This window comes from Ixodes scapularis, unplaced genomic scaffold, assembly GCF_016920785.2.
Source record: "Ixodes scapularis isolate PalLabHiFi unplaced genomic scaffold, ASM1692078v2 PGA_scaffold0__279_contigs__length_252992795, whole genome shotgun sequence".
Classification (NCBI taxonomy): domain Eukaryota; kingdom Metazoa; phylum Arthropoda; class Arachnida; order Ixodida; family Ixodidae; genus Ixodes; species Ixodes scapularis.
The window spans coordinates 69,184,501-69,199,165 of NW_024609835.1; the positions used below are offsets into that span (position 1 = coordinate 69,184,501).

The 14,665-nt window shown below is 45.1% G+C and overlaps 1 protein-coding gene across 1 annotated transcript in view; it reads left to right on the forward strand.

Annotated features, from left to right (window-relative positions):
* Positions 1–14,665, forward strand: part of LOC8043723 (atrial natriuretic peptide receptor 1) — a 214,104-nt gene that overhangs the window by 88,112 nt on the left and 111,327 nt on the right. Inside the window, exon 5 of the mRNA XM_042292130.1 lies at positions 9,000–9,091. Coding sequence (XP_042148064.1) covers positions 9,000–9,091 — 92 coding nt within the window. The remainder of the gene's footprint in view (positions 1–8,999; positions 9,092–14,665) is intronic.

Here is a 14,665-nt window from a genome sequence, read left to right on the forward strand (position 1 = left end):
CAAGCTTTAGCTCCACTCTCCGAGTTCTGAGACGCGCGTTAGCATACTCGACCACCGATCCCCCTTTAGTTTATTTGAACAGCGAACGCCATTATATACGCGTCAAGACCCTCACTTGCAAAGAAAAGAGAAACACTACCTCTTCACTAGGTCACGGCGAGCGGACACTCAGACAGATATGAAGGATTCAAGCTGCCCCCCTCCTTTCAAACCAACGTCTATCACTTGAAGAAGGGCGTCCTCCCGAAACGTCGTGTATACCTTCCTGTCCACATATTTTTTTTCGAGTAGCACAACTATATATTTGCGATTTCGTATTTAAGCTGATCGTGCCCGGCAGCGCCCCCATTCCTTTGGATACACCCACCTTGACAACCCCGTTTGAGGGCTCACCAGCCGCATGTTATGAGTGAATAAACTTTTATTGTAGCGACGTGTGACAAACTCTCGGGTGGAGCCCCTAGTCCGGGGCCCCATGCGTGGCGGCGACCGCCTTGGCGCGGTCCACCATATGTTATAACAGGCAACTCAAGCACAACCCTCACTAATCTTGGAAAACCACAAGGAACAACACCTGAAAGCAGGCACGTCTCCAGGGGGGGGGGGGGGTGTCTTTTGGAGCTCGCCCCCCCCCCCTCCCCAATATCTTCCATTTTACTGGGGCCACCCCTCTCCCTCCCCTCATACCGCATTTTTTTATCGGTGCTCTCCCCCCCGCCCCCAACCCCCCCCCCCCCCCCCACCCGAATCTAAATCATGGCTTCGTGCCTACCTTATAGGAAAAAGAAACCGCTCCACATTACTATCCAATACCAAGGACTGCGTGCTTACACAATTGTCAGATGTTGAAAATACGCGTGAACTCCCTCAGAACTCTCCTACTATTTTCTTTCTCTTTGTACAAAATGCGGGTACCGGGTTTGGCACAAAGAGACTGAGGGGGAGGGGTTGGGGGGGGGGGGGGGGGCTCAGTCCGAGGGACATTACAGCCTACGACATGTTCAGCGATTTCCGAGTACTGAACCTTACCTTCTACTGTCCTTTTATCTTCCAAGTGTCTTTCACTTAAACAACGACCAGTTTTCCCAACTTAGGGCAACCCACACCGAAACGGAATGTCGTATACCACTCCTACCTGTCAAGTTACATTAGGGTTTCTATGTTTTTTCTGTCACCCATGCAGACCACCCGAGAAGGGGGTTAAACTTTCTAATTTGTACTGAGCTTTGAAAACTATATTTACACCAAACCTATTTGCCAGATTTAAATAATGAGAGATTCCATGGTAGTAAGGCACACAAACAAAATTCTTCCCAACCGGTTTTTCCGCAGGAGTTGAACTAAACCTTCCCAACACCTTGAGTGCAACTCGAACAATTACATCCTGGTGATGACCCGCTTTCAAAAGACGCAACTTTTGCAACTCAACTACATCCCCAACCCAACGCATACATTACTTTTTCCGGGCGTTATTCATCACAGACGCAATTACACCCCTTTTAACTATCTTCGAGCGACAGCTGTCAGCTGCCAACAAAGGTATTGGCGATTCCTTGTGGTACCTCCAGCACAGGCGCGTTTCCGTGTACAACAGGAAGTTTAAGTGCTGAATTTTGCCCTAAAGGGGGGGGGGAGGAAGGCAACTGGAATCGTTGGTATCTGCCTGAGTGTCCGGCTTTCGGTGACCTAGTGGAAAGGTGTTGTTTTTTTTTGTGGTAAGGCTTTTGACGTATATATTAGATCGTTCGTTGTTTTAATATACTAGAGGGGTATGGGTGGCCGAGTGGTCTAACGCGTCTGAGCTTAAAGCGTGAAGCGAAAGCTTGCTCTGCATAAATTCCTGGGTTTGATCCCCACACCCTGCCGGTTTCGATCTGGATGAGTTTCTTACCGGCACCCGTTCCTGTAATCACTACCGCACGCTTATGGTGCACGTAAAAAATCCCATGTTAGCGGCTCTACTGTGCTGGCTAAATTTTTTCTCTGCAGCTTAGAGTCAGGTCACGGGTGGAGGAGTACTAGCCTCGAGATTACCTAAACATAAAAGCAACAATTTTTTTTAAAATATAAACCTGATGCTGTGTTTGTTGATTCGTTCGTTTTTTGTTTATCGTTCCGTGTCTGCGGTTAATATACAATCAGGGCAATCGAGTATGGTGTGACACGTCGCGCCATTCAGCTCAAATATTTTGCAACACTTGGGTTCTTATTTCGCCAGCCTGCTTGCTTGTGGGGCTGTTCGCGTATCGTCTTGAAGGTATTGATTCGTGCGTTTTGCGTATTTTGTTCTTAAGACTGCTATTGAATATCGCAGAAGAGCAAATGTCGAAACTCTAATCACTGTTGCGTACCGGACTATCGCAACCCTGAAAGCTTAGCGTGCGTGAAGCATCGCTGGTACCTGTCGAGGCCGCGGAGAATACAACGCGGTCGGATATGAATCAACGCCACCAAACGTGCAAAATAAGCATTCCGTTCGCATTGCGCGGCTTGAGGTAAGTTTCTGAATGTGATATTTGATTATGTATATGGAAATAATGCGCTCAATTCCCGGCGTTGTCTTAGGATTCGATGCGATGACTCTCTAGAGTCAGGTCATTCCTTTTGACACGTTCTCTGCTCCGCAGACTCATATTGATCGAACGACATTTTGTGAAAGCTTGATCGTAGTTACCGGACGCCGAAGTCAGCATTTCTTCCGCTTAGCCAGTTGCGTCTCTAACGTGATCGCGTAGCTGCCCAAGATGGGTGCTCTAGTTCGACCCGTGTCTATGCGGTTCTAACTTCGTCCGCGATACGAAAAAAAATCTACCTAGGAATAAAAAAAAAAAAAAAAAAAATTACTTATTTCTTGAGAAAACGTTACCCATAAGTGTTTATTTCTGTTCTATGTAAAAGAGAACATCCTATTCAATGGACGACAAAGAGCATCAGCTTGCGACGAGCAACTGCATACGACACCGGTCAAACTACAGCTAGCTTGCTCAAAGAACACATTCTTCGGACACCACAAAACGTCTTCAAAACGACGACGGGGGAACGGGAAACAAGCTGATCCCAGAAATGAGGTCAGCTATTTATGCGGGAAGAGTCCACTTAAAAAACAAAGGGTAAATAAGGGAGACGGAGGGGGTGGGGGGGGGGGGGGGGGGGGGGGCCGGGGGGGCGCGCTTTTATTTCCGCTTTTGTAGAGGAGGGAAGCTTGAGAAAATCTTCGCTTCTGTAATTTTGAAGCTCGCGCAAGATAACGTAAAAATAAAAGAAGAAAATTACCCCTTTCTACTTTTTTTACTTAAAGTTGGCAGTAATATCACGAGGTTCAATTTTGTTCTGCTTGTTCCCATTTTAGGTTGCCTCAACCAATCAAGGAAAGGAACCTACTAAAACTTCCTAATACTAAAACACCACAACCACGCGCGCATACACAATAATATATTTAATGTTTCATACATTTTTAAGAACAGTCGGTACTGTAGTGCGCGGCAACACAATGGTCGGAGTTGGTAGCTACGTAATCTCGCGAGAATACGCTGGCGGCGCTGCCGATTTTAGCCGTCCCAGTGTTGCCTCATATTGTCACGGGTGGTGACCAATAAACAAGAAATAAACAGAAATAACTAAACGTTTAATGTGGCGAACTTGTGCCAAAAATAAAGAAGGAAACGGAAGAAAGCAGAGCGTCGCGGGCGTCGAAGTCGGCGTGTCAGCAGAGTCGAACGCTGGGGCGAAAACTGACTCGACAAGGTCGCGGGCGGCCTCTTATCAAGAGTGCGTCGCTATCTCGAAGGTTCGGCGAAAGCGGCTCGAGCGTCGCCTGATCGGGCGAGAAGGAACACGCACTTTCTAGAAAACAAAATCAGGAATATCAGGAATAAATGATAGAAGTTACGTGCGGTACATGAATAAACGAGAACTTTCTGGAGGTCCGTGACCGAGCGTTGCTTTCTCAGCCCTGGGCGCGGCAATATGGCCACGGTGGCGTTGATGACGAACCGATGGTGTTGCGCTCTGGAACCCTGTACAGCGCCTATGGAACAAGAAATATAACTATTTGCTCTACGCACTTCTGAAAAAAACAGAATACGGTTTTTTTGCTGAAAGGTAATTACAAATAAAAACATAAACGCAAATTCTAGCGTCATTCTTATGCACATTCGTGACTAGTCCTTTTAACGGGCAGTTTTGAAAGGCGAATTATGACGCTGGGGCTACACAGTAGACAGATGTAATATATTGGAATATTTCTATTCGACAAAACAATATATTGCCCACAAACACACCGATAGTGTTATTATTAACCATGGCGAAGATTATTTACAAGTTGCAATGCCGCAAAACAGCGACGGTGGGCAGTAAGCCCTGAGCCACTGACACACAGGCATCAACACTGGGAACGCTGCTCTACCATCGCTTGAAGGTCATGCTATGTGGTTTATGGTTTAAAGCATTGGTGGCCAAGTACAACGCAAACACGACGATATATTTGTAGCCATCCTGTTTTCTGCCACACACAATTACGCGGCCGGTGTCTAAGACGCTTTAGCCCTGCACAAAGTTTTGCGAGTTCTTTGGGCCTCCCGCAACGTTTAGAAAATGCGTGTGCTATCCTTCCGCACGCAAGTCAATATTACTGTCGCCTGTGATTTGCTCATCCCTATAGCTACTTATTCTTTCTAACCAAATATATTAATTCAGGCACTCTGACCAACATTAACGAATGTCGAACGGGCACAGGAAAAATATGTTCCTGACTTGTCTGCCATCTTGGAACTACAGCCCCGCCATCTGTAGGTCGTTGGAGGGGCTAATGGCGAACGCAATATGAAGGATTACGCGGCTCGTACCCGGAAAAATCTAAGTAGTAGGTTTTCGACGAAGAGTGGAGATTTCAGAATTTCGACAGCGTCTACCTATCTCGAGAACACCGTGAATACTACAGTGTGATTCAAGGAGAGGCCAGGCTCTTTAAACCGATTAAAAATTCGGTTTCTTAACCTATCGCGCTACGACTTCGTCCAGCGTTGCCCACAGATGGTGCATTTTGTTTTGTGAAATTTGCAAAGAGCACACTTACCTGAGAAAAAAGTAAAGAAAAAAAAAAGGCTTAGCTCCTGTGGAAACTCAGCGACGCCACCGGTCTTCAAACAACACAGCGCCGTTTCGCACGGGAGACAAGAGATGGCGCAACGAACGCCGCCAACGAAGGAGCATACGGTGCCGAGAGCCGGCGTCTTTAGCAGACCTTTTCGACTCAAAAGCGGCGCGCGTTCCGCAGGCGGCGACAGTCGTAGGAACAAAAACAGGCGCGGTAACAACAAGGAACTGCAGTTCCTTGTGTGCAACAGACGCCGGCTCTCGGCGTCGTATGCTTGTTCGTTGGCGGCAGTTGGCGTCACGACCGCTTGCGCCATCTCTTGTCTCCCGTGCGAAACGTCGCCGTGTTGTTTGAAGACCGGTGCCTTCGCTGCGTTTCCATTGGAGCTAAGCCTTTTTCTTTCTTTTTTTTTTATTTTTTCCTGGGGTAGGTTCGCTCTTTGCAAGTTTTACAAGAAATTTAAATATAAAGCACCATCTATGGGCAACGCTGCACAAAGTCGTAGCACAATAGGTTAAGAAACCGAATTTTGAGGTCGATTTGAAGAGCCTGGCCTCTACCCGGGGGGGGGGGGGGGGGGGGGGGTAATCAACCTGTATTGTTCATCAACGACGAAAACTGAACTTTCAAGTGGCGACAGTTTAAGACTGACAGGGAGAAATGTATATTTTAGTTTTTAGAACCCTGGTACTAAGCTATGAAAGCTGGTGTAGCGTCCCAGTTGTGGTTGATCACGCAACGCACCTAGGACGCGCTATTCATGATTATTTCTTAAAACTGCACTCTTATGGCAGATCTACACAACTTTTCAGTAACAAGTTACGTTCTACATGACGACGTAGGCGAGTAAGAAAATTTAGAGAATAGTACCAACAGTTTTATGTCACGCTTCACAACTTCTAAGAGAATCCGCGGCTTAACCCACAAAATAAAAACTTTGGTGAGTTTTGTGGCGAATGACGAGGTTACGAAACAAAGAATAACAGAGGAAACTGAATCGTTAATGGGACGAACTTGTGCCCAATACAAAACGGGAACAGAAGATAACAACAGAGCGCCACGGGCGTCGAAGTCGGCGTAACAGCAGGATCAAACTATAGGGCGAGACTGACTCCGGCTCGCCATGCGGAGTTCCTTATGTACTTGCGTAGGTTTCCGGAATACTTGGCGTAGAGGGTTCGGCGACTGCAAGATTCGAACCTCGAACAAGAAACAGGGTTCTCGAATTTACCAGAACATTAAACTTAAAAAAAATAAATAAAAGACGTGGAACTCCCAGAAATCGAACGCTAAGCCTCCGCACGAAAGTCAAGCGCGAAAAGCACTCGGCCGCGCGCGCGCTCGCACGCCAACGAGCGTGGCAATATGAAACAGAACGCCGACTTGCGGATCCCACTTCTGCGTGTTTGATTTAAAGCTTAGGTGCCCGCAATGTTAAAGGGGCTCAATTCAGAGAAAGCGCTGTGTCACAAATTTTAGTGGCACGTTATAAGATCCCAGTCCTCAGTTCTCTGCTAGGGCGTGACAGATGTTTCTTCTTTTGCACGTAAACTCCCAAAATTTACTTTATTTTTCCCGTCGTTGGTTCGTGAGTTCCAAGGCTGGTGCATATTGTTCAAAAATGTCATAAGAACTTGCCATTCGAAGCGTACAAGCACGCGAAAATTAAGCTGAATAATTAGAGCGAGTCAGTAAGAACAGATAAGTTATAGGCCTGCAATTGAAAAAATAATGTACTCTATAACAAGTTGGTATGTGCGTCCAAAGTATGGAATCTAGAAATTGAGCCGGCAGAACGTCTGGCTTCAAAATAAACGTTTTATATTTTCGACTTCGCTGAATCTTGAAAATTTGCAATCTTCCAATCAATATTCTTTTGCACAAGATATGATGTGTTTGTTCGATGAAATATCTTCGCTCGCCAAAAGAGCGGGGTGTTGTGCATCCTTGGTTTAGAACGTCATAGGGCATTATCTAAAAATAAATCAATGATTCGTAGTGCCGGTCGAAAAATTGACGCGCCTGACAGCCTCTTATTACACCCAACGGTCGCGGTATCTTCCAAGACGATAGACGCGGAAAGCGCAACAAAATTCCGGTGTAATTACTAAACGGACCAAACATCGCGCAAACCTTTTTTTCCCCTTTTTTTAGAGCATGCAAACAATACTTGAACCGGAAGTGATCTTCCACCCGAGTCATGCTGAGCTGAATTTGCGGGAAGCCACGTAGAAATATTTATTTGCTTATTTAGAACCACGGCACAGATCTTAAATTTCATGATTGATATTAAAGGAGCGGGAGGCACGAATGCCCGATTCGGGACTTAAACTGAATTAGTTAGATTTATTTTCAAAATAGTCTCGGAGTTATTAGAATAATTTTTGAAAAATACCTCCTGGTGAAGTAGTGTTTGGCGATGCGTACTATGACCACCCAGTCATTTTGCGTGAAAGTCACCCTACCGGATGTTGAGAAGGAAGAATAAAATCGACATATTCTATTGGATGTCCCAAAGATGCGATCTATTCATAACGTTATTAACATCCCGTTATTATTAGGCATAGCGAGAACACAAAACAAAAATGAACCCCCAAAGGAGAATACAAAATGACGAAAAGTTCTTCAGACATGTTCTTTCAAAAGAAATATCCTTTTAGCAATTAAAACAAGATTTTGAAAAATAATTCTTCGCATTACTGTAAAACCAGGGTGCATTTGCGAAGAACATATCCGAGGTAGCCCGACCGAAATAAAAACATTGACCTTTTCCACGCTGGTGAAGAAGAAAGACCAGCGAAGCTGTGCTATGGTGGGAATGAAGTAATGGCCGGCAGCAAGTCGGCAAGCCAGAGTGGAAAGGCTGGAAAGGTTGCCGCCATCTATAAGCGGCGGCGGCAACCAGACAACCGAAAAGCCGGTTGTTTGGTTTCTGTCATTGTTCATAGATGGCGGTAGCTGCCCGGAGTTTTATGTCATGATTTGTTTGCTGGCGGACACGGTACTAAGGAAACTAGCCCTTAACAGCACCTCTGTAAAAACGTCCAACTTGGCACAAGCGAGGCAATCCTAGGTTTTCCTCTCAGGCGTTATAGTTAGTGCATGCCAGATAATTTTTCCTTTGCGTTTCGTATGGATTTTTTCGGGCTAGCCATATAAATACCTAAGTGCCAGACATAATCCAAAGTTGCCACGTATGAACCAAAGAACCAATAGTGAATCCTAAATCTGGCTCCTGTTTCGCAATTTAGACCTAAAGTTGCCACTTGAAAACCCAACAGCTTGAAGTGAAGCCTATTCCTTGCACTCCTTTGGCGATTTAGGACCATTACATCCAGACTCGGGCAAAAGAAAGCCAAGTTTGTCCCTACCTTGGCCACTTGTTTAGGCTTTTCAGGCTTGAAATTCCCAGACAAACAGCAACTTATGAAACAAAGAAGTCTGCTACTTTGAATGCGGATGTGATATTACAAAAAAAAAAAGAAAAAAATCTTAGTGCCACTTTTGCCCTTGATTGTCATGCCACTTCATGTACCTCAAGTATTAATGAGAACTGTGGTTTAATTATGCAATATACCTCACTGAATACCTAACGTTGGTCAAACCCCGCACCTTTTTATACTGATCACACCAGTCTTTCTTTAAGCTGCTTTGTTCAACCAGAGATAACGACGTTATCCGTAGAATTCTAGCAAGTAAATGTTTGTTTTAAATAAGCTAAAAATGTGTTTTTTTTTTCGTTTTAAGATAGTAAAATATTGCTCAACTCGCGGAAGCGCGAGGTTACGATTGAAGCAAAAATTTCTTCTGAGCTTTCCCTTCTGAGGCTCCCTCGCAATAGAGCTGAATCCCATTGTACCCGAATAGAAAGCAATCAGTAAAATAAAATAAAAAATCAACGCAGGAATCACGGGCACGGTGAGGATCAACGAGAACGGGGACCGAGACGCCGACTACTCGATCCTCGACATGGATCCGGTTACCAAGGAATTCCAAGTGAGTCAATATACGTACCTGTTATTTCCGCAGCCACGGAGGGAACTGCGTTGTCAACACGGCGCTGAAATCCCGGAAATGTACGACACTCGCGTTCGAAACAAGCCATGGAAAGACCGAGGGAATTGAGAGGCAGCTTCCTTCATCAAGTCCGCGTCGGCAGCGTCCAAAGTGGAGGTGGTATATGTATTGAGCAGGAAACAAAAGGCAAACAAATAGCCCAACAATGTTTTTTATACGAGCCAGCTTTCGGCGGGGATGTGAGAAAATCCGAGCAATAGTTTCGCCTCTTTAATAGTTGTCGCTTTTGTTTTCGTCGTATATGTATATGAGATTGTTCATTTGAGCGAGAAACAGCTTCCCCGTATAAATATGAGATATCACCATATATATATGATCCTGTTTGCGTCGCATCTTCTTTTTTTGTTTACATTATTGCGAGTCCCTTTGTTTTCGCAATATCTACCGCGTTGTAAAAGCCCCTAAACTAGTTTTCCGCAGGTCTTGTTATTGTGGTGAGAGCTGCGAAGTCGAGCAAATAAATAGAATTCTTCAAATATTTTAAAACTTTGATACCTCTGACTCGTAGCTTCAACGTTGTGTGTGTGTGTGTTTTCTCCTTCACTTGTAACATCGACATATATGATTGGGCATGCGCGTTATTAAACTTTGCATCAAAAATATTGCCATAGAAAGATGGTTGAAACTCATATTGAGGGGCGGTACCCCACGCACTTTGCATTGCAAAATTGCAGAGAGCCTTCCTTGGGTTCAGTGCGTGCTGATCCCGCATAAGATTAAATCGCCGCTGCTGCTAGAACGGGTTTGTGTTTAGGCACCCTCAACATCGCTTATACCGATGGTGTCAAAACAATTTGAGGTATTGGAAAGGCTCTATTTTTGTGGCATCGCTCTCAAATTAGCTAAGCTCCTAACAATCCTGCAAGCATTCTGGCACGTCTTCGACTAAGGTAACTAGTTTGCTGCCGAGCTACGCACACCAATAAAGTTTGGCGGGCAGTAAAAAAAAAAAAACATTTAGTCGAGTCTGTTTAGTGTCTTTTACATTAACTGACGTAAACGAGATGTGTAAACAAAAACAAAAATGCGACTGCATTAAGTCCAATCTCAAAAAGTTCATGCACTGAAATGGTCAAAGACGCAAAAGAATAGAATTGCGATTGTTCTTGCATATTCAAAACATAGCAGCCAATCTGTGGTAGAAAAAAAGGGGAATCTATACACCAAGTTGTCGTGGCGAGCAGTCACTTACTGAGAACGACAGAGGCAGCTGTCGTTTTAACTCAAAAGCAGCGAACCCTGTTTTCACCAGCTGTAAAGTTGTTTCCTGGTCTGGAGACCTAAAGCAGGAATCCTAACGTTGTAGTTCTTTTTTTTTTAATTGCGTGCACTTCCTATTGACTCGAGCGTATGTATAAAAGTCTACTTGCAAGTCTGCGTCTTGCCTGGCAGAGTAAAATGTTGTCCAAAATGTATGGGACGAAGTTTGAAAATTATGAATTATATATTAGAAGAATAAGGGTACATTAAATATTTAGCACTGCCCTTGCAGGGTTTTAATATTATTTGGGCTCGGATGAGGACGAAATGTATTAATAATATTGTTGATCTGATGTCGCAATGCGGTATAATGCCGCATATTTTTTTTGACCCGCCTTTAGCGTCTTTTTTTTTTTCTAAATCTCCGACTTCACAAAAATGGCGTTCTTTCAGAAAGACGATTGGTTTTAACTAGAGTTTACACATCTCTAAAACAGTTGCCCCGTACCATTGCGCCGTCACGCCACATACTCTTTATTTATACTTATCTTTAAGAAATAATCAATTTCCCCATAGTATTAAAAAAAAAGATGACTGCCATCTACAAGGAAAGCACTAGAATAGTTGAGGATATTTGACTCTGCAGGAGTATTCGCATGTTTGCGTCGTGCTCATTTCCATATCACAGACACTATTTTCGGTCTAGTCAGATTGTAGCAATTTTTCTGAGACGCGTACCAGGACCCACAGAGAATGTCGACGATGCGCGTCGCGTACAGACGGCACGTGGACGACACATAAATACGGGCGAAAACTAAGGGAGAGGAGGGTATGTGAGAGGTGGGGACGACAGCGTACCGAGCTCTCGTTGGAATGGTTAGTAGGTAGGTGTAAAATCAGTATATCCTAGGGGAAAATATCTCCATTGTCTTCTCTTCCTGCTACATAAACTGGTACTAAGATACCGACGCCCAAAAACTTGCAAGGTATTTGGCTGTGCGGTCTGTATTGCCATGGCGATCGCTATTTGGGCCCTTCCAAATCTTCTAAGCTTCGAAGCGGTCGCTCTGAACCAGTCGCGAGGAGATCGCTATGGTGTGAAATTCCTCTGAATATGTTCCTCGCCCATATAAGCGCGTGTGTGTGTGTGTTTTTTTCGCTGTGTATGCAGTTAATTTATTAATCGGGCTTATCTTCAGGAATATAGTTTTTTTTTTAACGAAATGGTCCTTTCTGCCTATTTCTACGAGAAAGAGCAATTATTTTTAAATGGCGCCAAGCACCGACGCTTCATGTGGTGGCAGTGCGAAGATGTGCACTTGTTTCGCCGAAGTCTGGATAACGAAGTCTGGGTATACAGAAAATGTCTTTATAGAGCTATGCTTCGTCGCTATTGTGGATCGGCTTGCCAAGAATGGAGAGGTCAAAAAGAAAAGGCTCATATCATCAACCAAAATGGAGGCCATACGGGTACCTTGGCGTTACTTTCCCAGTATCGAGTGACTTTAGGTGGAAGCAAAAAACACGCTGCCTTTGTCTCTTCTCACTGTTTGAATGCGAACGCCTCAAGCCGGCGTTTGGACGTGTTCGAACAGTCATAAAGGCAGCGAACTTCGCGTCTGCCCGCCAACCCTTCAAATTAGAGCTCGGCATTTAGCCCTCCTAGTGTGCTCTCCTTTCATCCTTTGCCTGAATTTCCCCCCATATGAGTTATATTGTGGCATGGCCTCCTTTATACTTAGCGGCCTGTCAGAACCCAAAGCAAAGCGGTCACAGAAAAAGGGAGAGGAGAAGCGGAGAAAAAGGATAACCAAAGAGTCCTGGAGGGGATTTCTTGGTGGCGCCACCAGAGCGCGAGAGGACAAATTTGAAAGCACTCCCGTTCTTTTTATTGAAAGAAAAAAAAACGGGCGTCCATCTACGCCTTTCTCCTCTTGCTCCGTGCAACGGCGGCCGCATCCTTTCAGCTTGTTGTACTGCTTACGTGATACCGCTGTTTCGTTTTGCTTTGGGCTTTGGTTAGGATCTGCTATATGGAGTGTATGAGCAACATCTTGTCGGGACGAAGTGTTACAGGGTGTGACAAAAAGGAAGAACGATCAAAGGTAAGAATCTCCTGCCTAGAGCGTCCGGCGATCTATGCATCTATAAGATACCTCGCTAGCTTTGGATTTTATGACAGACGACTGCAATTCGTGTTTGTACAGCTAAATGATGAAAGAACAAAACGTAGATGGCATGGAGAGTAGATATCCATGGACTTGAAAGCGTCCTGACGAAGTTTCGCAGATGGAAGCTCTCCATCACCGCCGACTCACTGCTCGCTGAAACACGTCCGACTCGAAGCTCACAGCGCCGCTGTTTGTTTTTTCAGCACCCAGGATAACTAACCTGTCAAGGAACGAAATAACGAGCTTGGAGAGAGCAGAAAGATGCGTAGTTTTTACGCTGCACAATGTGTACGCGTCCGGCCGCTCGTAGTTCGATCTTGTCTTGTAGTCGTACCGAAAGTGGTACCAGCGTTGCCTCGCCGCCACCGCGTTGGGGAAAGAAGAAAAAGCGAAAGAGAAAAAATAAATACAAATGTATTTTGGCGAGAGACCGCTAGGTCCACTGGCGCAGGTGAGAATGCGCCCTCTGCGCCACCATTGCGTTCGCCGTTCTGCCGCTTCTCCTCTCTTTTTTCCGGCGACCGGGCGCTTTATTGTTCCGTATGACGGGCTTTGCAGTACATAGGAGGTCCCGGCCGAGGTGCCCGCAATCTGACGGAGGCTTATTGCGGAGAAGGCGCCGTGTAACCGAGCTTTCGGTTGCACGTCAAAAGATCCCCAGGTGGTCGAAATTAATCCTCAGTCCTCCGCTGGGGCGTGCCAGATGCCCGTCGTTGGTTTGGCAACTAAAACCCCCAAATTTGACTTTTGCAGTACATAGGAGGCTATCGTTCTGGTCATAAACATTACCTAAAAGAGTAAATTCGTGAGAAAAAAAAATCACGTCAATATTTGACGAGTTGTTTCAGTACAGTTGCAGTGATTAGTTATATTATTTATTGCTCCGCAGAACAGTATAGATACGGTGGCATTATTTGTATGTGTATCTCTAGAAAGAACACGCGGTGGGCTACTCTTTATAACTTCATGAGCACATTTGTAAGCAGAGGTTGGGTTCAAAATTAAAATCTTAGCAAGAACAATCGGTAAGATGTTGGGAAAATAACGCTGTCGAGTAAAACCGTTTTTTTTTTGCTCCTCGTCATTCACTATAGGGGCGCTCCGTAGATGTCAGTCATAAAATCCCTAGATAAGAGCTTCCCACAAGTGGCGACGTTCTTTGAAGCGCCGACTGCGTGACGGTGCAGGTTTTAGGAAGCGAATGGCGGCGCACAGCAGAGGTTTGAACCGAATGCCGCCATTTCGTTCTAGCGGAATGTGCTTTGTCGTTTGTGGTGGTTGTCGTTACTTGTAAAAAACGTATTGAGGTACTTTAGTCAGTCACTGATATACGATTTGCCCTGCGAGACATAGATAAGCAGTCATTCGTTGGAGTGGGTGGCTGCGTATTTTTTTTATATATATATGCTTGTTGTTGTTGCTGTTATTCTTTTTCTCTCTTTTTTTTTTGGGGGGGGGGGGGACACTGCATAGCGCTGGGGGGGGGGGGGGGGGGGGGGAGACAGGTTTGTTTAAAGAATAACCGTCAAAGCCACACTACGGCAGTTCTTGCATGGGAGTTATACGGCCAGGTTGACAAAATATAGGGGACTAATCGGCACGGTAACCACTCATTCACACTGGAAGTGGATCCGCGTTCGCAATGTGGTTGCGATTGCGGGTGTATGAAGATCCAGTTCAATTTCACGCGCACTTGATGACATAAAATGCACGTGAAATTGTACTGGATCTTTATACATCCGCGTTCGCAACCACTTTGAGAACGCGAATCTACTTCCAGAGTGAATGAGCGGTAAGTCGGATAATTAAAAAAAAAAATGTCTTAACTAACTTTTTTTTTTAATTTGTAAAAATGAACATATACTTTTAATTAGAAACTTGCTGACCGTTATCAAAAACTACTAAATAGGTTAACTTTAGAAAGATCTTGGGCGTTTGTAGAGCGCGGAGGTGCGTTAATGGCCGGTTCTCTCAGGCAGCGGAGCGCTGTGTCCTCAGATACTTATCGTCTGCCATGAGCAACAATTTTGGCGGTGCGATACAAATATGGTGAACGCTCCCGTCAGCACGCGCCAAGTGCAAAGTCAGCGCTGTGCTTATAGCGCTGCGGTGTATGTTAAAG